At 46.5% G+C, this 25,369-nt stretch overlaps 2 protein-coding genes across 7 annotated transcripts in view; one reads left to right on the top strand and one right to left on the bottom strand.

The window, feature by feature from the left end:
* Positions 1–18,624, top strand: part of LOC106574714 (phosphoinositide 3-kinase regulatory subunit 4) — a 30,795-nt gene extending 12,171 nt beyond the window's left edge. For all 3 annotated transcript variants that reach the window (XM_082975650.1, XM_082975652.1, XM_082975651.1), the window contains 6 exons: positions 11,610–11,774; positions 12,055–12,266; positions 12,445–12,576; positions 12,677–12,866; positions 17,836–17,956; positions 18,143–18,624. In XM_082975650.1, the coding sequence (XP_082831776.1) occupies positions 11,610–11,774; positions 12,055–12,266; positions 12,445–12,576; positions 12,677–12,866; positions 17,836–17,956; positions 18,143–18,313 (991 nt within the window). In that variant the 3' untranslated portion in view covers positions 18,314–18,624. The remainder of the gene's footprint in view (positions 1–11,609; positions 11,775–12,054; positions 12,267–12,444; positions 12,577–12,676; positions 12,867–17,835; positions 17,957–18,142) is intronic.
* Positions 18,625–20,123: 1,499 nt separating this feature from the next.
* Positions 20,124–25,369, bottom strand: part of LOC106585541 (collagen alpha-6(VI) chain) — a 44,330-nt gene continuing 39,084 nt past the window's right edge. For 3 of the 4 annotated variants that reach the window (XM_045712855.2, XM_045712856.2, XM_045712854.2), the window contains one exon: positions 20,333–20,829. In XM_045712855.2, coding sequence (XP_045568811.2) covers positions 20,639–20,829 — 191 coding nt within the window. In that variant the 3' untranslated portion in view covers positions 20,333–20,638. Of the gene's footprint in view, positions 20,299–20,332; positions 20,830–25,369 lie in introns of those variants that run through there. The other variant, XR_006764364.2, reaches the window with a different exon arrangement.

Below are 25,369 nucleotides of genomic sequence, written 5' to 3'. Positions count from 1 at the left end.
TTGTCCGATAGACCTATTCAGATAGCAGCCGATATGACAGCTAACGATTAGCGGGCCGCAGATGGGTGTTCAGGTTACGTTGCGACGGAGGGGCCAGTTGGATAACTCCCTCGGGCAGATACCGTCGGTGGTCCAGTCGTGAAGGCCCGATGGGGCTCCGCATCGGCAGTAAAACGGGTCCGGATAGGTGATTGTAGCCCAGGAGTGGCTGATGGAACTCTTCAGCTGGATAATAACCAACCAGTTAACCAAATAGTAACCAATAACCAACCAGTTAACCAAGTGGTAACCAATAAACAACCAGTTAACCAAGTGGTAACCAATAACCAACCAGTTAACCAAATAGTAACCAACAACCAACCAGTTAACCAAGTAGTAACCAACAACCAAGTAGTAACCAATAACCAACGGGTTAACCAAGTAGTAACCAATAACCAACGGGTTAACCAAGTAGTAACCAATAACCAACCAGTTAACCAAGTAGTACACAACAACCAACCAGTTAACCAAGTAGTGACCAATAACCACCCAGTTAACCAAGTAGTAACCAGTTAATTAAGTAGTACACAACAACCAACCAGTTAACCAAGTAGTAACCAGTTAACCAAGTGTTAACCAAGTATTAACCAATAACCAACCAGTTAACCAAGTAGTGACCAACAACCAACCAGTTAACCAAGTAGTTGTGGTTTCTTCCCCTTTTTTTGTTGAGTGAGACAGTACAAGTGGCAGCAACATGCTGAATTGTGAGGGCAATTTACATTTAAGTATTAAAATTGGCAATACTAACTTAAACACAGTATACAACAGATATAGTCAAAGGAAGATGGAAGTACAAAATAATGTTCATCAGCTGTTCAGCAGGCAAAGTGTGGTTGGGATGATGCTGCAACCGAAAAACTCAGTCCTGCAGTGGATCAGCTCCAGTTTAGCTAAAGCTGGAACCAGTTAACTGGTTGGTTATTGGTTACTACTTGGTTAACAGCTCCAGTTTAGCTAAAGCTGGAATCTGTAGCGGTGAAACTGACACGTCCGCTCGCAGTATTACAACAACAAAGACGTTACTTCAAACATATTTTGCACATCATTGGACGTGTGACAGAACAGCAGATTATGTACTGGGATTTTTGTTCACCACGATGCAGAATGCTCCTCTGCCACATTTAAAAAAATAAAATAAAATAAATAGCAAACCCGCCTGCGGCCACCAGTGGTGCTGCTTCACTTTATGCAGATCTCAGCTTTAAGGAGTGGCTCTGGGTTAGACTTAGACCATCATTGGGGTGGGTTAGGCTTAGACCATCATTGGGGTGGGTTAGGCTTAGACCATCATTGGGGTGGGTTAGGCTTAGACCATCATTGGGGTGGGTTAGGCTTAGACCATCATTGGGGTGGGTTAGGCTTAGACCATCATTGGGGTGGGTTAGGCTTAGACCATCATTGGGGTGGGTTAGGCTTAGACCATCATTGCGGTGGGTTAGGCTTAGGCCATCATTGGGGTGGGTTAGGCTTAGACCATCATTGGGGTGGTTTAGACTTAGACCATCATTGGGGTGGGTTAGACTTAGACCATCATTGGGGTGGGTTAGACTTAGACCATCATTGGGGTGGGTTAGACTTAGACCATCATTGGGGTGGGTTAGACTTAAACCATCATTGGGGTGGGTTAGACTTAGACCATCATTGGGGTGGAAGCATATGGCGGAAGGGATCGTATTTTAGAAGTGTTCTTACGAAGGATCTTGAGACTTTTCTTGACTTTCTTGGGGCTGTGTGTGTTGATGGCAGGTCCAGATTGGTGTGTGTAGTTGGTAGGTTCAGATTTGTGTGTGTGGATGGTAGGTCCAGATTTTTGTGTGTGTTGATGGCAGGTCCAGATTGGTGTGTGTGTAGATGATAGGTATTCCTTAAAGAGGTGAGGTTTCAGGTGTCTCCGGAAGGTGGTGATTGACTCCGCTATCCTGGCGTCGTGAGGGAGCTTGTTCCACCATTGGGGTGCCAGAGCAGCGAACAGTTTTGACTGGGCTGAGCGGGAACTGTGCTTCCTCAGAGGTATGGAGGCGAGCAGGCCAGAGGTGGATGAACGCAGTGCCCTTGTTTGGGTGTAGGGCCTGGTCAGAGCCTGAAGGTACGGAGGTGCCGTTCCCCTCACAGCTCCGTAGGCAAGCACCATGGTCTTGTAGCGGATGCGAGCTTCAACTGGAAGCCAGTGGAGAGAGCGGAGGAGCGGGGTGACGTGAGAGAACTTGGGAAGGTTTAACACCAGACGGGCTGCGGCGTTCTGGATGAGTTGTAGGGGTTTAATGGCACAGGCAGGAAGCCCAGCCAACAGCGAGTTGCAGTAATCCAGATGGGAGATGACAAGTGCCTGGATTAGGACCTGTGCCGCTTCCTGTGTGAGGCAAGGTCCAACTCTGCGAATGTTGTAGAGCATGAACCTACAGGATCGGGTCACCGCCTTGATGTTAGTGGAGAACGACAGGGTGTTGTCCAGGGTCACGCCAAGGTTCTTAGCACTCTGGGAGGAGGACACAATGGAGTTGTCAACCGTGATGGCGAGATCATGGAACGGGCAGTCCTTCCCCGGGAGGAAGAGCAGCTCCGTCTTGCCGAGGTTCAGCTTGAGGTGGTGATCCGTCATCCACACTGATATGTCTGCCAGACATGCAGAGATGCGATTCACCACCTGGTTATCAGAAGGGGGAAAGGAGAAGATTAATTGTGTGTCATCTGCATAGCAATGATAGGAGAGACCATGTGAGGATATGACAGAGCCAAGTGACTTGGTGTATAGCGAGAATAGGAGAGGGCCTAGAACACTTAGGTTGGAGTCATTAAAACTCATTTTTCAACCACTCCACACATTTCTTGTTAACAAACTATAGTTTTGGCAAGTTGGTTAGGACATCTACTTTGTGCATGACACAAGTCATCTTTCCAACAATTGTTTATTGTGTGATTGTAATCTGTTAATTGTTTATTGTAATCTTTCCAACAATTGGCTGTGTGTGTTGATGGCAGGTCCAGATTGGTGTGTGTAGTTGGCAGGTTCAGATTGGTGTGTGTAGTTGGTAGGTTCAGATTGGTGTGTGTGTGTGTGTGTGTGTGTGTGTGTGTGTGAGTGTGTGTGTGTGTGAGTGTGTGTGTGTGTGTGTGTGTGTTTGTGTGTGTGTGTTTTCAACCACTCCATAAATTTCTTGTTAACAAACTATAGTTTTGGCAAGTCGGTTAGGACATCTACTTTGTGCATGACACAAGTAATCTTTCCAACAATTGTTTATAGACAGATTATTTCACTTATAATTCAATGTATCACAATTCCAGTGGGTCAGAAGTTTACATACACTAAGTTGACTGTGCCTTTAAACAGCTTGGAAAATTCCAGAAAATGATGTCATGGCTTTAGAAGCTTCTGATAGGCTAATTGACATCATTTGAGTCAATTGGAGGTGTACCTGTGGAAGTATTTCAAGGCCTACCTTCAAACTCAGTGCCTCTTTGCTTGACATCATGGGAAAATCAGCCAAGACCTCAGAAAAAAATGTGTAGACCTCCACAAGTCTGGTTCATCCTTGGGAGCAATTTCCAAATGCCTGAAGGTACCACATTCATCTGTACAAACAATAGTACGCAAGTATAAACACCATCATGCCGCTCAGGAAGGAGACGCATTCTGTCTCCTAGAGATGAACATACTTTGGTGCGAAAAGTGCAAATCAATCCAGAACAACAGCAAAGGGCCTTGTGAAGATGCTGGAGGAAAAAGGTACAAAGGTATCTATATCCACAGTAAAACGAGTACTATATCGACATAACCTGAAGGGCCGCTCAGCAAGGATGAAGCCACTGCTCCAAAACTGCCATAAAAAAGCCAGACTACGGTTTGCAACTGCACATGGGGACAAAGATTGTACTTTTTGGAGAAATGTCCTCTGGTCTGATGAAACAAAAATAGAACTGTTTGGCAATAATGACCATCGTTATGTTTGGAGGAAAAAGGGGCTTGCAAGCCGAAGAACACCATCCCAACCGTGAAGCACGGGGGTGGCAGCATCATGTTCCCAAGAACATGTTCCCAAGATGGCGTAGCAGTGCAGACGTGTTTTGGTCGTCCTCTCGTGTTCTTTTGTATTTTTTGTCCTTTTTTGTATACATTTCGATTTTTATTTTCAATCTCTTTCCATTTTAACTCAATTATACCTTCCGGTGACCTGCCTCGCCCAATGTGATACAGAACCGCTATTATTTAGAATTTTTAGACCTTATAGCAAGAGCCACCTAGCCATCAGAAGCTAACCAGCTAATTTGGCTACAAGCTATTTAGTCATTGTTAGCCACTGCTAGCGGCCTTTACCTTCTGCACAGATACCAGACCTTTTTTTTAGCTTGGATAATACTCACCAGCCTACCAGTATCGGACTGTCTCTCCACTACAACGCCGGATTCCTCCCGTAATCCCTGAACCATTACTCCTGATCTTCACAGCTAGCTAGCACCCACCGAGTTACCCAGTACCGAAGCTATCCCTGAGGCCCAACTCCCGGCCTGCTCAGTTGTTCACCCCAACCCCACCCAAACACGGCTAGAACCCACTACTCCACCGGATCCTTGCCATAAGCTCTGGACCTTGGCACCGGATCACCGCTGCTACCGAGTGGCTATAGTGGCTAACGCCCCATGCCCTGAAGCTAGCACCAGGTAGCCATGAGCCAGGCGCATCCCCCGGCTAGCAAACTAAATTACTACATCTACAATACCTCTTTCACCATCTGGCTTGGATCCTTTGTCAACACGGCGCCCCGCCGCGCCACCACGACTGGTCTGCCGATGAATACTCCATCCGCTGTGCCTCCAACTGGCCTCCGTCGGACGTCGGAGCAGACGCTACTAGCCCCGGGCTACTAACTTTAAGCGCCGTGTCGCCCGCGTGCTAGCGTAGTAGCGACTACTCCGCGGCCTCCCTGTTCCATCTACCGCTGTCCCCTGGACCCTATGATCACTTGGCTACATAGCTGATGCCTGCTGGACTGTCCATTAATCACGGTACTCCATTCTGTTTATTATTTATCTGTCGGCCCCAGCTGCGAACTCAGGCTGTGTGTGTAGTTAACCGACCCTCTCTGTCCAGTCATCGCCATTTTGCCTGTTGTTGTTGTTTTAGCTGATCAGCTGTTGTCTCACCTGTTGTTGTCTAGCTAGCTCTCCCAATCAACACCTGTGATTACTTTATGCCTCGCTGTATGTCTCTCTCAAATGTCAATATGCCTTGTATACTGTTGCTTAGGTTAGTTATTGTTTTAGTTTACAATGAAGCCCCTAGTTCCACTCATCATACCTCTGTTACCTCCTTTGTCCCACCTCCCACACATGCGATGACCTCACCCATTATAACCTGCATGTCCAGAGATACAACCTCTCTTATCATCACTCAGTGCCTGGGCTTACCTCCGCTGTACCCGCACCCCACCATACCCCTGTCTGCACATTATGCCCTGAATCTATTCTACCACGCCCAGGAATACGATCCTTTTATTATTTGTCCCCAACGCTCTAGGCGACCAGTTTTGATAGCCTTTAGCCGTACCCTCATCCTACTCCTCCTCTGTTCCTCGGGTGATGTGAAGGTAAACCCAGGCCCTGCATGTCCCCAGGCACCCTCATTTGTTGACTTCTGTGATCGAAAAAGCCTTGGTTTCATGCATGTCAACATCAGAAGCCTCCTCCCTAAGTTTGTTTTACTCACTGCTTTAGCACACTCTGCCAACCCTGATGTCCTTGCCGTGTCTGAATCCTGGCTTAGGAAGGCCACCAAAAATTCTGAGATTTCCATACCCAACTACAACATTTTTCCTCAAGATAGAACTGCCAAAGGGGGAGGAGTTAGGCTGCAAAGTTCTGTCATGCTGTCCAGGTATATACCCAAACAGTTCGAACTTCTAATTTTAAAAATTAATCTCTCCAGAAATAAGTCTCTCACTGTTGCCGCCTGCTATTGACCCCCCCTCCGCTCCCAGCTGTGCCCTGGACACCATTTGTGAATTGATCGCCCCCCATCTAGCCTCCAGAGTTCGTTCTGTTAGGTGACCTAAACTGGGATATGCTTAACACACCGGCAGTCCTACAATTTAAGCTAGATGCCCTCAATCTAACACAAATCATCAAGGAACCCACCAGGTACAACCCCAAATCTGTAAACATGGGCACCCTCATAGACGTTATCCTGACCAACTTGCCCTCCAAAAACACCTCCGTTGTTTTCAATCAGGATCTCAGCGATCACTGCCTCATTGCCTGTATCCGTTATGGGTCCGCGGTCAAACGACCACCCCTGATCACTGTCAAACGCTCCCTAAAACACTTCTGCGAGCAGGCCTTTCTAATAGACCTGGCCTGGGTATCCTGGAAGGATATTGACCTCATCCCGTCAGTCGAGGATGCCTGGTCATTCTTTAAAAGTAATTTCCTCACCATCTTAGATAAGCATGCCCCGTTCAAAAAATGCAGAACTAAGAACAGATATAGCCCTTGGTTCACTCCAGACCTGACTGCCCTTGACCAGCACAAAAACATCCTGTGGCGGACTGCAATAGCATCGAATAGTCCCTGTGATATGCAACTGTTCAGGGAATTCAGGAACCAATACACGCAGTCAGTCAGGAAAGCAAAGGCTAGCATTTTCAAGCAGAAATTTGCTTCCTGTAGCTCTAACTCCAAAAAGTTTTGGGACACTATAAAGTCCATGGAGAACAAGAGCACCTCCTCCCAGCTGCCCACTGCACTGAGGCTAGGTAACACGGTCACCACTGATAAATCCATGATAATATAACATTTCAATAAGCATTTCTCTACGGCTGGCCATGCCTTCCTCCTGGCTACTCCAACCCCGGCCAACAGCTCCGCCCCCCCCTGCAGCTACTCGCCCAAGCCTCCCTAGCTTCTCCTTCACCCAAATCCAGATAGCAGATGTTCTGAAAGAGCTGCAAAACCTGGACCCGTACAAATCAGCTGGGTTAGACAATCTACACTCTCTCTTTCTAAAACTATCCGCTGCCATTGTTGCAACCCCTATTACCAGTCTGTTCAACCTCTTTTTCGTATCGTCCGAGATCCCTAAAGATTGGAAAGCTTCCGCGGTCGTCCCCCTCTTCAAAGGGGGTGACACCCTAGACCCAAACTGTTACAGACCTATTTCCATCCTGCCCTGCCTATCCAAAGTCTTCGAAAGCCAAGTTAATAAACAGGTCACTGACGATTTCGAATCCCACCGTACCTTCTCCGCTGTGCAATCCGGTTTCCGAGCTGGTTACGGGTGCACCTCAGCCACGCTCAAGGTACTAAATTATATCATAACCGCCATCGATAAAAGACAGTACTGTGCAGCCGTCTTCATCGACCTGGCCAAGGCTTTCGACTCTGTCAATCACCGTATTCTTATCGGCAGACTCAATAACCTTGGTTTTTCTAGCGACTGCCTCGCCTGGTTCACCAACTACTTTGCAGACAGAGTTCAGTGTGTCAAATCGGAGTGCATGTTGTCCGGACCTCTGGCAGTCTCTATGGGGGTACCACAGGGTTCAATTCTCGGGCCGACTCTTTTCTCTGTATATATCAATGATGTCGCGCTTGCTGCGGGCGATTCCCAGATCTACCTCTACGCAGACGACACCATTCTGTATACTTCTGGCCCTTCCTTGGACACTGTGCTAACTAACCTCCAAACGAGCTTCAATGCCATACAACACTCCTTCCGTGGCCTCCAACTGCTCTTAAACACTAGTAAAACCAAATGCATGCTTTTCAAACGTTCGCTGCCTGCACCCGCCCACCCGACTAGCATCACCACCCTGGACGGTTCCGACCTAGAATATGTGGACCACTACAAATACCTAGGTGTCTGGCTAGACTGTAAACTCTCCTTCCAGACTCATATTAAACATCTCCAATCCAAAATCAAATCTAGAATCGGCTTTCTATTTCGCAACAAAGCCTCCTTCGCTCACGCCGCCAAACTTACCCTAGTAAAACTGACTATCCTACCGATCCTCGACTTCAGCGATGTCATCTACAAAATAGCTTTCAATACTCTACTCAACAAACTGGATGCAGTCTATCACAGTGCCATCCGTTTTGTTACCAAATCACCTTATACCACCCACCACTGCGAGCTGTATGTTCTAGTCGGCTGGCCCTCGCTACATATTCGTTGCCATACCCACTGGCTCCAGGTCATCTATAAGACTATGCTTGGTAATGCTCCACCTTATCTCAGTTCACTGGTCACGATAACAACACTCACCCATAGCACACGTTCCAGCAGGTATATCTCACTGATCATCCCCAAAGCCAACACCTCATTTGGCCGCCTTTCATTCCAGTTCTCTGCTGCCAGTGACTGGAACGAATTGCAAAAATCGCTGAAGTTGGAGACTTTTATTTCCCTCACCAACTTTAAACATCAGTTATCTGAGCAGCTAACCGATCGCTGCAGCTGTACATAGCCCATCTGTACATTGCCCACCCTATCGACCTACCTCATCCCCTTACTGTTTTTATTTTATTTACTTTTCTGCTCTTTTTGCACACCAGTATCTCTACATGCACATCTTCATATGCTCATTTATCACTCCAGTGTTAATCTGCTAAATTGTAATTATTTGCTCTTATGGCCTATTTATTGCCTACCTCCTCATGCCTTTTGCACACACTGTATATAGACTTTCTTTTTTCTACTGTATCATTGACTTGTTTGTTTACTCCATGTGTAACTCTGTGTTGTCTGTGTCACACTGCTTTGCTTTATCTTGGCCAGGTCGCAGTTGTAAATGAGAACTTGTTCTCAACTTGCCTACCTGGTTAAATAAAGGTAAAATAAAAATGTTGTGGGGGTGCTTTGCTGCAGGAGGGACTGGTGCACTTCACAAAATAGATGGCTTCATGAGGAGGGAAAATGATGTGGATATATTGAAGCAACATCTCAAGACATCAGTCAGGAAGTTAAAGCTTGGTCGCAAATGGGGTCTTCCAAATGGACAATGACCCCAAGCATACTTCCAAAGTTGTGGCAAAATGGCTTAAGGACAACAAAGTCAAGGTATTGGAGTGGCCATCACAAAGCCCTGACCTCAATCCTATAGAAAATGTGTGGGCAGAACTGAAAAAGCATGTGCGAGCAAGGAGGCCTACAAACCTGAATCAGTTACACCAGCTCTGTCAGGAGGAATGGGCCAAAATTCACCCAACTTATTGTGGGAAGCTTGTGGAAGGCTACCCGAAACGTTTGACCCAAGTTAAACAATTTAAAGGCATTGCTACCAAATACTAATTGAGTGTATGTAAACTTCTGACCCACTGGGAATGTCATGAAAGAAATAAAAGCTGAAATAAATAATTCTCTCTACTATTATTCTTACATTTCACATTCTTAAAATAAAGTGCTTTCTAAAGACTGTTGACATCTAGTGGAAGCCTTAGGCATGCTGTCAATTAACTTCTGGGCCACATCTTGACTGATGGCAGCCCATTGTTGCATAATCAATGCTTGGAGTTTGTCAGAAATTGTGGGTTTTTGTTTGTCCATCCGCCTCTTGAGGTTTGACCACAAGTTCTCAATGGAATTAAGGTATGGGGAGTTTCCTGGCCATGGACCCAAAATATCGATGTGGAAATGTTTTTTGGGGGGGTCAGTTCATTTACATGGCAAAGAGGGACTTTGCAATTAATTGCAATTCATCTGATCACTCTTCATAATATTCTGGAGTACAGTGAGGGAAAAAAGTGTTTGATCCCCTACTGATTTTGTACGTTTGCCCACTGACAGTGAGGGAAAAAAGTGTTTGATCCCCTACTGATTTTGTACGTTTGCCCACTGACAAAGAAATGATCAGTCTATAATTTTAATGGTAGGTTTATTTGAACAGTGAGAGACAGAATAACAACAAAACAATCTAGAAAAACACGTCAAAAATGTTATAAAATGATTTGCATTTTAATGAGGGAAATAAGTATTTGAATTAAATTATATTAAAATATATTATTTAAGAGGTGGGTTTATTTAGAACACCCATGGCTTAAAGGGTACACTTGATACCCATTAAGCCCACTCCAGAATTTGCACATATTTTATAAATATTTGTATGTATTATAATAAAATGTAAGTCAAGTTATAAAACTTCACATGAGAGATGAATCTTTCATGTTATCTCCAATTTTTGTATAAATATTAGGGCAGTATATGTTAGAAATGTCTAAACTTAGATTTTGGTGGGCTTAATAGGTACACTTACCCTAGTTTATCTGAGCAGGAGGGGAATACCATTACCAGGATATAGGTGGTGAAAACCGTTACCAGGTCCTCTTTAGGTACAGTGCCTTCAGAAAGTATTCATACCCCTTGTCTTAGTCCACATTTTGATGTGTTACAGCCTGAATTAAAAATATATTAACAATATTGGGGCGGCAGGTAGCCTTGTGGTTAGAGAGTTGGACTAGTAACCGAAAGGTTGCAAGATCGAATCCCTGAGCTGACAAGGAACAAATCTGTCGTTCTGCCCCTGAACAAGGCAGTTAAACCCACTGTTCCTAGGCCGTCATTGAAAATAAGAATTTGTTCTTAACTGACTTGCCTAGTTAAATAAAAGTTAAACATTTTTTGAATAAATTTTTTTTATAATAATAAAAATAAAATAAAAAGATTAATACATCATAATGACAAAGTGAAAACATGTTTTTAGAGATTTTTGCCAATTTATTGACAATGGAATACAGAAATATCTCATTTATTTTGAACAAAAATGTAAACAGAACATGCAACAATTTCTAAGATTTTACTAAGTTACAGTCAATTGAAATAAATCCATTAGGCCCTAATCTATGGATTTCACATGACTGGGCAGGGGCGGAGCCATGAGTGGGCCTGGGAGGGGATAGGCCCACCTACTTGGGAGCCAGGCCCTGCCAAACGGAATGAGTTTTTCCCCACAAAAGGGATTTATTACAGACAGAAATACTCCTCAGCACTCAAGACATTTCAGCTTTTCATTTAGAATTCATTAAAACAAAATTCTAAAAACAGAATTCCACTATGACATTATGGGGTAGTGTGTGTTGGACACAAAATCTTAATTTAATACATTTTAAATTCAGGCTGTATCACAACAAAATGTGAAAAAAGTCAAGGGGTGTGAGTACTTTCTGAAGGCACTGTATATGGAAGTGTATTAAGGCATCGGAGGAGGAACAGACATCAGCTCGCCTTTTCACAGATGTGCTCTACCTGTGTTGACCATCTTAGATTTCCTTGGAATGCACTTGGATAAGAGCGTCAGTCTGGATAAGAGCGTCTCTCTGGATAAGAGCGTCACTCTGGATAAGAGCGTCACTCTGGATAAGAGCGTCACTCTGGATAAGAGCGTCACTCTGGATAAGAGCGTCACTCTGGATAAGAGCGTCACTCTGGATAAGAGCGTCACTCTGGATAAGAGCGTCACTCTGGATAAGAGCGTCACTCTGGATAAGAGCGTCTGCTATAAATGACCAAAACGTTGATGGAAAAACGAATGAACAACAGGCCTCAATCCAACCTGTGTGAATGTTTTGATGCTGTCTTACAGGTCAGTGCTGACGTACTCCCGCATCGGGGGCCACGTGAAGACGTTGACCTTCTGTCAGGGGTCACACTACCTGGCTGCTGCCTCAGACAACGGTTCCATCCAGCTCCTGGCCATCGAGGCCAACAAGCCCCCCAAATCACCCAAAGTGAACCCCTTTCAGACCAGGTATGTACTATCCATCATGGGTTGATCGAGCAGGAAGTTGGTTTTATTTACTGTAGTTGATATAATAATTATAATTATTTATTGGATTTATATAACGCTTTTCTACCAACTGAGGTACACAAAGCACTTTACATAGTAGGGGGAAACTCACCTCATCCACCACCAATGGACTTGCACTATCATGTAGTGATCATACAGTAGATACTGCAGTATCATTTTGATGCCACAATGTAATAATGAGTTACTCCACATTTAACTGTTATATCGACTGTCCTCTCAGGTTCCTGGACCAGAAGGATGACGGCTGCGTGGTGGACATCCACCATTTTAATTCTGGAGCCCAGTCTGTGCTGGCCTACGCCACGGTGAACGGCTCCCTGGTGGGCTGGGACCTGCGCTCCAACTCCAACGCCTGGACCCTCCGCCACGACCTCCGCCTGGGCCTCATCACCTCCTTCACCGTGGACATGCACCAGTGCTGGCTCTGCCTGGGTACGTGGGTGTTGGTGTGAGCACGTGGGTGGATGTGGGTTGTGTGGTGCATGTTGTGTGTATGAAAAATGTAAATTAATTTTGTCTGAAAACAGCATTGAAAACTTAGAGTTGTGACTTATCTGACATGCACTTATCAGGAGTCCACTGTATCCTATTCTGATTCGTCCACACACAGGTACAAGCAACGGCACTATGGCATGCTGGGACATGCGGTTCCAGCTCCCCATCTCAAACCACTCCCACCCTGCCCGAGCACGAATCAGACGGCTGCTCATGCACCCGCTCTACCAATCCTCCGTCATTGCTGGTGAGACTCGATGTCATCCTATTTTTTATCTTTATTAACGAAACCTTTCTTTGAGGGGCAATTCAAACTATTATTTGTGTGTTTTGTTGCTCTTGTGTAGCGGTCCAGGGCAACAATGAGGTGTCCATGTGGGACATGGAGACGGGGGACAGGAAGTTCACGCTGTGGGCCAGCTCTGCTCCCCCTCTCTCAGAGATGCAGCCGTCCCCCCACAGTGTCCATGGGATCTACTGCAGCCCTGCAGACGGGAACCCCCTCCTCCTCACAGCTGGCTCCGACATGAGAATCAGGTATGTTTGCTATACTCTCCACTGGACTAACCATCCTTCTGATATATTTAACCCAGTTCTGACCATGTATGTTTGCTATACTCTCCACTGGACTAACCATCCTTCTGATATATTTAACCCAGTTCTGACCATGTATGTTTGCTATACTCTCCACTGGACTAACCATCCTTCTGATATATTTAACCCAGTTCTGACCATGTATGTTTGCTATACTCTCCACTGGACTAACCATCCTTCTGATATATTTAACCCAGTTCTGACCATGTATGTTTGCTATACTCTCCACTGGACTAACCATCCTTCTGATATATTTAAGCCAGTTCTGACCATGTATGTTTGCTATACTCTCCACTGGACTAACCATCCTTCTGATATATTTAACCCAGTTCTGACCATGTATGTTTGCTATACTCTCCACTGGACTAACCATCCTTCTGATATATTTAACCCAGTTCTGACCATGTATGTTTGCTATACTCTCCACTGGACTAACCATCCTTCTGATATATTTAACCCAGTTCTGACCATGTATGTTTGCTATACTCTCCACTGGACTAACCATCCTTCTGATATATTTAACCCAGTTCTGACCATGTATGTTTGCTATACTCTCCACTGGACTAACCATCCTTCTGATATATTTAACCCAGTTCTGACCATGTATGTTTGCTATACTCTCCACTGGACTAACCATCCTTCTGATATATTTAACCCAGTTCTGACCATGTATGTTTGCTATACTCTCCACTGGACTAACCATCCTTCTGATATATTTAACCCAGTTCTGACCATGTATGTTTGCTATACTCTCCACTGGACTAACCATCCTTCTGATATATTTAACCCAGTTCTGACCATGTATGTTTGCTATACTCTCCACTGGACTAACCATCCTTCTGATATATTTAACCCAGTTCTGACCATGTATGTTTGCTATACTCTCCACTGGACTAACCATCCTTCTGATATATTTAACCCAGTTCTGACCATGTATGTTTGCTATACTCTCCACTGGACTAACCATCCTTCTGATATATTTAACCCAGTTCTGACCAGGTATGTTTGCTATACTCTCCACTGGACTAACCATCCTTCTGATATATTTAACCCAGTTCTGACCATGTATGTTTGCTATACTCTCCACTGGACTAACCATCCTTCTGATATATTTAACCCAGTTCTGACCATGTATGTTTGCTATACTCTCCACTGGACTAACCATCCTTCTGATATATTTAACCCAGTTCTGACCATGTATGTTTGCTATACTCTCCACTGGACTAACCATCCTTCTGATATATTTAACCCAGTTCTGACCATGTATGTTTGCTATACTCTCCACTGGACTAACCATCCTTCTGATATATTTAACCCAGTTCTGACCTGAATGAAAGAAATAATCTTATGCTAAATACTTCTTTTCTTTACACAGTTGAATGTAGCTGCAACACAATCCACTGAATAATCAATGGAAATCCAATTTATCAACCCATGTGAGGCTGGATTTGGCGTCATACTCTCCACGTGGAAAACCACACTACAGGCTGATCCAACTTCTGATGTATGTCCTTAAACCCAGTCACAATGAGGCTCAGTAGTGTGTGTGGCCTCCACGTGCCTGTATGACCTCCTCTACAACGCCTGGGCATGCTCCTGATGAGGTGGCGGATGGTCTCCTGATGGATATCCTCCCAGACCTGGACTAAAGCATCCGCCAACTCCTGGACCAGTCTGTGGTGCAACGTGGCGTTGGCTGGACTGGAGCTAGACATGATGTCCCAGATGTGACTCAATTGGATTCAGGTCTGGGGAACCCAGGCGGGCCAGTCCATAGCATCAATGCCGTTCCTGCTTGCAGGATACTGCTGCCACTGGACTACCAGCCACGATGAGGTCTAGCATTGTCTTGCATGTAGGAGTGTAACCCAGGGCCTAACCGCACCAGCTGATATGGTCTCACAAGGGGTCTGAGGATCTCATGATCGCGTACCTAACTGGCAGTCAGGCTACCTCTGGCGAGCGACATGGAGGGCTGTGCGGCCCCCTGGCAAATGATATATGCCACCCCAGCGACCATGAGGCTGACTCTCACCGGCCAAACCGGTCATGCTGGAGGATGTTGCAGTGCTGAGCATGAACGTTCTCCACGGCGTCTCCAGGACTACTGTCACGTCTGATCACGTGCTCAGTGTGAACCTGCTGTTCATGCTGTGAAGAGCACAGGGCGCCAGTGGCGAATTTGCCAAGTCTTGGCCATGTATGTCTGGCTATACTCGCCAAACTGGCCTGCACGGTGCTTGGGCTGATATAGCTCAACCCCGTTCTGACCATGTGGACGTCGGGCCCTCATACCTCCCTCACTGGAGTAACCATGCTTCTGACCGATTTGAGCCAGTCTCATGCACCATGTATGGCCTGCTGGAGGCTCCATTTTGTAGGGCTCTGGCCGTGCTTCTGCTGCTCCTCCTTGCTCAAAGGCGGAGGTAAGCGGTCCTGCTGCTGGGTTGCTGCCCATCCTACGGCCTCACTGCCAGACATCATCCTGATGTACATGGCCTGTCTCCTGGTAGCGCCTCCATGCTCTGGACACTGCGCTGACAGACACAAGCACACACCTAATCTATGCGACAGCTCGCAATTGATGGGCCACCCATGGATGAGTCTGGACTTCCTGGAGTCACACTCTGTGTGGAAGTGGTAGACTCAGTCTACAGGCTGATCCAACTTTGAGTGTAAGCACCGCCAGCATTACAACAAGTGACCAAAACATGAGGCTCAGGAGTGCGTGTGGACCTGCGACGTGGCCTGTAGGTCCCCACCTGCAGACGCCTGGGCATGCTCCTGATGAGGTGGCGGGTGGTCTCGCTGAGGGCCTCTCCTCTCCAGACCTGTTGTCTATTGCATCCGCACAACAGCCTGTGACATGTCTGTGGTGCAATCAGTGTTGCGTTGGTGGAGTGGAGCGAGTCTTGATGTCCCAGAAGTGTGCTCGACTTGGAGTTACATTGTGTCTGGGGAACAGGCGGGCCAGTCCCTAGCATCAATGCCTTCCTCTTGAGCAGTGTACTGCTGACCCAGTCCTGCCACATGTAGGTCTTGCTATTGTCTCGCACTAGGAGGAACCCAGGGCCTTCCGCACCAGCATATGGTCTCACCCAGGGGTCTGAGGATGTCATGTTCGGTACCTACTGGCCAGTCAGGACTAACCATCCTGGCGAGCACATGGAGGGCTGTGCGGCCCCCCGAAAGAAATGCCACACCACACCACTGGACTGACCCACCGCCAAACCGGTCATGCTGGAGGATGTTGCAGGCAGCAGAACGTTCTCCACGGCGTCTCCAGACTCTGTCACGTCTGTCACGTGCTCAGTGTGAACCTGCTTTCATCTGTGAAGAGCACAGGGCGCCAGTGGCGAATTCTGCCAATCTTGGTGTCCTCTGGCAAATGCCAAACGTCCTGCACGGTGTTGGGCTGTAAGCACAACCCTCCACCTGTGGACGTCGGGCCCTCATACCACCCTCATGGAGTCTGTTTCTGACCCGTTTGAGCAGACACATGCACATGTTATGGCCTGCTGGAGGTCATTTTGTAGGGCTCTGGCAGTGCTTCTCCTGCTCCTCCTTGCACAAAGGCGGAGGTAGCGGTCCTGCTGCTGGGTTGCTTGCCCTCCTACGGCCTCCTCCACATCTCCTGATGTACTGGCCTGTCTGCCTGGTAGCGCCTCCATGCTCTGGACACTACGCTGACAGACACAGCAAACCGTTCTTGCCACAGCTCGCATTGATGGGCCATCCTGGATGCAGCTGCACTAACCTGAGCCACTTGTGTGGGTTGTAGACTCAGTCTCATGCTACCACGTAGAGTGAAAGCACCGCCAGCATTCAAACAGTGACCAGAAACATTAGCCAGGAAGCATAGGAACTGAGAAGTGGTCTGTGGTCCCCACCTGCACGAACCACTCCTTTATTGGGGGTGTCTTGCTAATTGCCTAGTAATTTCCATCTGTTGTCTATTCCATTCTGCACAACAGCATGTGAAATGTATTGTCAATCAGTGTTGCTTCCTAAGTGGACAGTTCTGATTTCACAGAAGTGTGATTGACTTGGAGTCTACATTGTGTTGTTTAAGTGTTCCCTTTATTTTTTTGAGCAGTGTATTTAACCCAGTTCTGACCATGTATGTTTGCTATACTCTCCACTGGACTAACCATCCTTCTGATATATTTAACCCAGTTCTGACCATGTATGTTTGCTATACTCTCCACTGGACTAACCATCCTTCTGATATATTTAACCCAGTTCTGACCATGTATGTTTGCTATACTCTCCACTGGACTAACCATCCTTCTGATATATTTAACCCAGTTCTGACCATGTATGTTTGCTATACTCTCCACTGGACTAACCGTCCTTCTGATATATTTAACCCAGTTCTGACCATGTATGTTTGCTATACTCTCCACTGGACTAACCATCCTTCTGATATATTTAACCCAGTTCTGACCATGTATGTTTGCTATACTCTCCACTGGACTAACCATCCTTCTGATATATTTAACCCAGTTCTGACCATGTATGTTTGCTATACTCTCCACTGGACTAACCATCCTTCTGATATATTTAACCCAGTTCTGACCATGTATGTTTGCTATACTCTCCACTGGACTAACCATCCTTCTGATATATTTAACCCAGTTCTGACCATGTATGTTTGCTATACTCTCCACTGGACTAACCATCCTTCTGATATATTTAACCCAGTTCTGACCATGTATGTTTGCTATACTCTCCACTGGACTAACCATCCTTCTGATATATTTAACCCAGTTCTGACCATGTATGTTTGCCGGATGACATTTAAGTTTGTGTTTGACAATTTGGCTTAGCCAAGAAGTGTGTTGGATGGTGTTAGCTTGTTTGTTTTGTCAGTCAAGTCTTATTTCTATACTGTGTTCTGTGTTATTACCAGGTTCTGGGACTTGGCTTACCCAGAGAGGTCTTACATCGTGGCAGGTGGAGCTAATGAACCGCTGCACTGTCCCTCAGTCCTCTACAGCCGCAAGATCATCGAGGGCACCGAGGTTGTACAGGTATGCCCTGATAGGACGGTGGCGGGGTGTAGTCAGTGTATTCCTCTAAGCACCTGGTCCTACAATGAGGTGTTCAATACATCATTTCTGTCCCCGGGAGAGCAATTTATGTGCAGCGTTATAAACATGAATGAATAAGAAACCACAAGACAGGTAGAGATTGACCTACTTTCCCTGTCCTGTCAGGAGATCCACAGCAAACAGAAGAGTGGAGCCACAGAGGACGCCCCCCGCAGGGGCCCAGAGTCCCTCCCCGTGGGCCACCATGACATCATCACTGACATCGCCACTTTCCAGACCACACAGGGCTTCATCGTCACTTCGTCCAGAGACGGCATTGTCAAAGTCTGGAAATAAACTGCCCCTTTCAGGCCCTCCCACTCTCGCTGACACACACACACACCCAACCACACTCACTAGTCCTCAACATTATCACCCCAGAGTTTTGATCTATGTTGTAGACTTTTGTACATAGTATATTTTAAAGCTAATTAATATAAGAGAAGCTTCTAGAAATCCTGTCGCAAAATACAAGTAGATGTTAACCCTTTTGTTTGTAATGACATTCACTGAAGTCACAATTATGCAATGCCTGATATCTGTTTATGTTAAACTGCTCAAAAGCAACTGTTCAAGAAGTGTTAATAAAGTTTTGTATGATGAATGAACCCTTTATGAACTGCTATTATGAACTCTATAGTTGAGTGTTTATTGAGCGCTATAGTCTTCTCTCATAGTTGTAACGTTAACAAACCAGGCCATGACCAGGACTGAAACCAACCCTTGGCATGAACAGTGTCCACATTCTCAAACCATAGCTGTTATCGATGACAACTGTCCCAAGTTTAATTTGTATATCAAAACACAACAGCATATCCATTCAGGGCAGGTTTAATGCAGGGGTTTACTGGGGCTGAAGCCCCTGGACCCAGGCCCGTAGGGGACCCAATAGGCAGCAAAAATAATAAGGAAATATATACAGTATATATTATACAGTCTATGTAATTATATATTTAGTCTTTTTTTTTTACTGCAACCGCCAACCATGGGATGATTCAGGGGCCCGCTCTCAAGGAGTGTAGACAGCCTGCTGCCGCTCTGCTAATCGACAAATGAGGGGAGGGGAGGAGGTAGGGGGCCCACATGGGTAACTGACTAATACATTTATTTATCGTGCATTTAAAAAAAAAAAGGTAACTGGTCAATTGTGTGAGACGGCTGGGCCCAAGAGGCAAAACAAATACAAATTAAAAAAAAAATGTAATATATTTTTTTTTTTAATCCAGCACAGGAGCCCACACCAACATAGTGTTTTATAGGGGTGTTAGGCCACCACGAGCTGCCAGAACAGCTTCAATGTGCCTTGGCATAGATTCTAGAAGTGGACCTAAACCATGCCAGGAAAATGCATCCCACACCATAACATATACTTTGTATCCCTCATTTACTCAAGTTTTTCCTTTATTTGGGCAGCTACTGGTATGCCTACAGTCGGAAGGGCACAATTTGGGCAGCATATGCACCAAATATAGGTTACAGCTTGTTTCGTTGTGGCCATAGACATATAATCCATAGAAGAGTGTTGGAGTCTCTTACCCTGGCAATTTGACTGTTAAACTCATGGGTACTAGCAATGGGTACTAGCAATGGCTGCCAGTCCTGATTTGAATGGGAACAGCCATCTATGGATTATATTTCTATGGTAGGTTGCTGCTGTAGGTTTGCCTTTGTAGATTAAAAAATAATATCGCGGGAAAAACGTACAGTTTGTAAAGCAAATGCATACACCTGAAAGAAGACTAATCAGCCTGTAAAACCAATATAAATAAATAATAAACTCCCAATTTTTTGTGAACAGCTGCACTGTTTTAAAAAGTAGCTCATCTTGCGATAGGCTATTGCCATGACGACGAGTGCATCGGCTATCACCGCGAGTAGCCCATTGCATCATCTTTATCATTAGGTGAGTCAGTGTGCAACTGGAAATTGTATTTAGTAACTTACTGTATGTATAAATACACATGTATTTCCTTCTAATATTGAACATATCTGTGTGTCTCTTCATTGGCCTGGGCTATTGTTATGATTTCTTAATCTGGCCCAGTATCCGTTCAGAATCTATATCAGTAGACTAAGGTCATAAGAGCATCAAAAATAAACTGACCGATAAGAAATTTGTGCAGTTTTATTTTCAACACTTAGCACCAAATGTTCAAGTTAGAGGAAACAGCAACAAATCCTATTTACAAACACTGAGCGGATGACATACAGCCTGAATTTACATCTATGGTTAACATCCAAGCTCCAGAAGTGGTGCTTGAGTTGGTTTGGTAGATGTTGATCTGTGATGATGGAAAATAGCCACAAGAGACAATACAGGTTATTTCATTGCTTTATAGTCATTCTCACAAAAGCATCAGTGCCCTTATGTATGTTTGTTGCATGACTGCATGAGAGTCAGATCCGTTACTTAGGTCTGCTTGAACAGACTTGAATAAAATAGAGAAATATTCATACTTCTGTTACAGTAATTTCCATTTTTACCCAAAAGGAGAACAACTAAATGCTAAAGATAAGGTCTAGAGTTATTTACACAGACAGTGCTGTTTTTTGATGTTCACACCTTGAATGAGACATTTGTTTGGCTGGTTTTCTGGCGTGATCTTCTTCAATTCACTCTAATCAGGGTTTTAGATGTGTGGAGTTCCTCCTCAGACAGAGGCCTTCGCAAGCCTCCTGCGTCTCGAAGCGGTTACCGTTGCCGCCACAGCCGCCATACCAGAAACGGGAGCACTTGCTCTGTGTCGTGTCAAAGTACCACTTCAGAGTGTAGTTCTCACAACCTCCCTTGTCCTGTTTGAAGAAACATGCATCTGGGGAAGAGGAGGGAGAGGTAAACGTATACCAGGGTTGGCTGGCCTTCTCTAGTCACTCGTAGGCTCAGTCACAGGTATACTTTTATTTACAAAGCCATTTTGGGTTTACTACCGTTTTATTTGGGCATTTTTATTGTTCAGAAATGTGGTGGGTACTCTCTTTGTTCGCTGGACTTTATCCTGCTAACTGTTCCAAATGTCCGAACTGAATTTGGTAAAAGGGCTTTTATGTACTCTGCGCCATCGTCTTGGAACGCCTTACAAAATACTTTTAAACTGGAAGAACTTGTCCCGATTGGTATTTTTAAATCACTGATGAATGATCTTGAGACTGATTCCCTGACCTGTCAATGTTTTTAATTTGCTGTTTTTGATTTTGTTATACTCTTGTGAATTCTATGGTTTTTACTAGATTATTTGTAGTTTTTCATGTTGTTTGTCTGTAATTTTTGTAATTACTTGGTGCTGCCTATCTTGGCCAGGGCGCTCTTGAAAAAGAGATTTTAAATGTCAATGAGCCCTTCCTGTTTAAATAAAGGTTTAATAAAAAAAATTAAAAAACGGGGCAAAGGAGAGAAATGGGAGATAGAAAAAAGGGGAAAGGATTCAGGAGAAAACAAAAGAAAGAGGGGAGAGGAAAGAGAGAGGAGAGGATTGTCACGTCCTGACCAGTAATAGGGGTTATTTGTTATTGTAGTTTGGTCAGGATGTGGCAGAGGGTATTTGTTTTATGTGGTTCGGGGTGGTTGGTTGTTTAGAAGGGTGTTTGATTTATTATTTCCGGATTTTGGGCTATGTTATATGTTTTGTATTTCTATGTTCATTCTAGTATTAGTATTTCTTTGTTTAGGTCATTGGGTGTTGGACTCTCAATTGGAGGCAGGTGTTTGTCACGACTCCCGCCGAAGTCGACCCCTCTCCATGTTCGGGCGGCGTTCGGCGGGCGGCGTTCGGCTTACTAGTTGCCACCGATCGATGTTTCACTGTTCGTTTGGTTTTGTCTTTATTGTGTACACCTGTTTTGATTTTCCCTAATTATGTTCATTATTTAAACCTCTGCATTTCCTGTTTGTCTTGTCGGTGATTGTTTGTCTGTTTTATGTAGTTGGAGGTGTTTCTCCAAACTATGTATTTTGATGAGAAGATTAATGGATAATTTTTGTAAACACGTTTTGTTTACCTTTATCACTGTGTCCTGCGCCTGACTCCTCCACTTCTCTAAGAAAAGCATTACAGAATCACCGACCTTAAATGGAGTCAGCAGGAGCAGCCAGTTCTCCTAGTCATATAGAGGAGCGCATTCAGCAGCAGGCAAATATGATCCACGATCTAATGACTGCCATGGATTGCGTGCTGCTGACCATGGAGAGAGTGGAGAGGAAAGGATGTCCCGTCGACCCAGCCACACCACCGCCCGGCACACCTCTGGATCCTATCCAACCGCCGTCTGGATCCGGTGGGATTCGGCTCTCGCTCCCGGGAGCGTATGACGGAGCAGCTGCCGGGTGTCAGGGGTTCCTACTCCAGCTGGAGCTCTACCTGGCGGCTGTCCGGCCGCCGCCCTCGGGACGCGAGAGAGTGAGCGCCCTCATCTCCTGTTTGACTGGTAAAGCCCTAGAGTGGGCCAACGCCATCTGGGAGGTGGAAGACCCGACTCGGGATAACTACGAGGACTTCTCCCGCCGCTTTCGGGCAGTATTTGATCATCCACCAGAAGGAAAAGCGGCGGGAGAGCGCTTGTTCCATTTAAAGCAGGAGATGAGGAGCGCTCGGGAGTTTGCACTGGATTTTAGAACTCTGGCGGCTGGTGCAGGATGGAATGAGCGGGCCCTGATCGATCACTACAGGTGTGGTTTGCGAGAGGACGTTCGTAGGGAGCTAGCCTGCAGGGACACCACCCTCCACCTGGACCAGCTGGTGGACTTATCGATCCAGCTGGATAACCTGCTGGCCTCCCGCGGACGTCCGGATCGGGGTCCGTTGGTTCCATCCTCCAGTCCCTTAGATCCAACACCGATGGAGTTGGGCGGGGCTGGTACTAGGGAGACCGGAGGGGAAACCGTTCCATGCACCAGAGGTGACCGCAGAGGACACACTGCTGGTCGGTGCTGGGGAGGTTTTCCAGGTAGTCGAGGTGGTAGGCGGAACACTGGTGGTTCATCTCAGGTGAGTAGGCACACGACTCACCCAGACCCCCCTGTTGCTCACATGTGGTTATCTATAAGCTTTCCGGGGTTTTCCCCGCATTCCCAGCATAAGGCGCTAGTAGATTCAGGCGCAGCTGGGAACTTTATAGATCGGTCTTTGGCCAATAGATTAGGGATTCCTATTGTTCCCGTTGATGTTCCCTTCCCTATACATGCCCTAGATAGTCGTCCTTTGGGGTCTGGGCTGATTAGGGAGGTCACAGTTCCCATTGCTATGGTGACGCAGGAGAGTCATGAAGAGAGTATTAGTCTCTTTCTGATTGACGCTCCTGCGTTTCCCGTTGTGTTGGGGCGTCCCTGGTTGGCTTCTCATGATCCTATTATTTCGTGGCAACAGAGGGTTCTCAAGGGATGGTCCTGTCAGTGTTCAGGGAGGTGTTTAGGTGTTTCCTTAGGTGCCACTACGGTGGAAAGTCCAAACCAGGTTTCCACCATGCACATTCCTCCCGAATATGCCGATTTGGCAATCGCCTTCTGTAAAAGGAAGGCGACTCAATTACCACCCCATCGACCGGGGGATTGTGCGATAAATCTCCTGGAGGGTGCTGCACTTCCCAGGAGTCACGTGTATCCTCTGTCACAGGAGGAGACGGCGGCTATGGAAACACATGTCGCTGAATCTCTGGGACAGGGATACATTCGGCCCTCCATTTCACCTGTCTCCTCGAGCTTCTTTTTTGTGAAGAAGAAGGATGGAGGTTTACGCCCGTGCATTGACTATCGAGGTTTGAACCAGATTACTGTGAAATACAGTTACCCGCTACCTCTGATCGCCAGTATGACAGAGTCATTGCTCGGGGCGCGCTTCTTCACAAAATTGGACCTCAGGAGCGCGTACAACCTGGTGCGTATCAGGGGAGGGGATGAGTGGAAGACGGCATTTAGCACTACATCTGGGCACTATGAGTACCTCGTCATGCCGTATGGGTTAATGAATGCTCCATCCGTCTTCCAATCATTTGTGGATGAGATCTTCAGGGACCTGCACGGGCGGGGTGTAGTGGTGTATATAGATGATATTCTCATATACTCCACCACCCGCGCTGAGCATGTGTCCCTTGTGCGTACGGTGCTTGGTCGACTGTTGGAGCATGACCTTTACGTCAAGGCGGAGAAATGTCTGTTCTTTCAACAGTCCGTCTCCTTCCTTGGGTACCGTTTGTCCGCGTCAGGGGTGGAGATGGAGACTGACCGCATTTCAGCCGTGCGTAATTGGCCGACTCCAACCACGGTAAAGGAGGTGCAGCGGTTTTTAGGGTTTGCCAACTACTACCGGAGGTTTATCCGGGGCTTTGGCCAGGTGGCGGCTCCCATTACCTCCTTACTGAAGGGGGGACCGGTGCGGTTGCGGTGGTCGGCTGAGGTGGACAGAGCTTTTGGTAACCTGAAGGCTCTGTTTACCACGGCTCCAGTGCTGGCGCATCCTGATCCCTCCTTAGCGTTCATAGTTGAGGTGGATGCATCCGAGGCTGGAATAGGGGCTGTGCTGTCTCAGCGCTCGGGTAACCCACCAAAACTCCGCCCCTGTGCTTTCTTTTCGAAGACGCTCAGCCCGGCGGAGCGAAACTATGACGTGGGGGATAGGGAGTTGTTAGCTGTTGTCGGGGCTCTGAAAGCGTGGAGACATTGGCTTGAGGGGGCTAGACACCCTTTCCTCATTTGGACTGACCACCGAAATCTGGAGTATATTCGGGCAGCGAGGAGACTGAACCCTCGCCAGGCGGGCTATGTTTTTCACATGCTTTTCTTTCACTCTTTCCTATTAACCAGGTTCCCAGAACGTCAAGGCAGACGCACTGTCCTGGCTGTATGATACAGAGGAGCGGTCCACAGAGCCCACTCCCATAATTCCAGCCTCATGCCTGGTGGCACCGGTGGTATGGGAGGTGGACGCGGACATCGAACGGGCGTCACGTACAGAACCCACTCCCTCCCAGTGTCCCGTTGAGCGCGTGTACGTGCCATTTGATGTTCGCGATCGTTTGATCTGTTGGGCCCACACATCACCCTCCTCTGGTCATCCTGGTATAGGTCGGACGGTGCGCTGCCTTACGGGGAAGTACTGGTGGCCCACGTTAGCCAAGGACGTGAGGGTTTATGTCTCCTCCTGTTCGGTATGCGCATAGTGCAAGGCACCTAGACATCTGCCCAGAGGGAAATTACAACCCCTTCCCATTCCGCAACGACCGTGGTCACACCTATCGGTGGATTTCGTGACGGATCTTCCCCCGTCACGGGGTAACACCACGATCCTGGTCGTTGTGGATCGGTTTTCTAAGTCCTGCCGTCTCCTTCCTTTGCCCGGTCTCCCTTCGGCCCTACAGACTGCG

Source organism: Salmo salar, chromosome 05, assembly GCF_965601325.2.
Source record: "Salmo salar chromosome 05, fSalSal1, whole genome shotgun sequence".
NCBI classification, from domain to species: domain Eukaryota; kingdom Metazoa; phylum Chordata; class Actinopteri; order Salmoniformes; family Salmonidae; genus Salmo; species Salmo salar.
The sequence above is the reverse complement of the archived record's forward strand: the minus strand, read 5'-3'. Positions and strand labels throughout refer to the sequence as shown.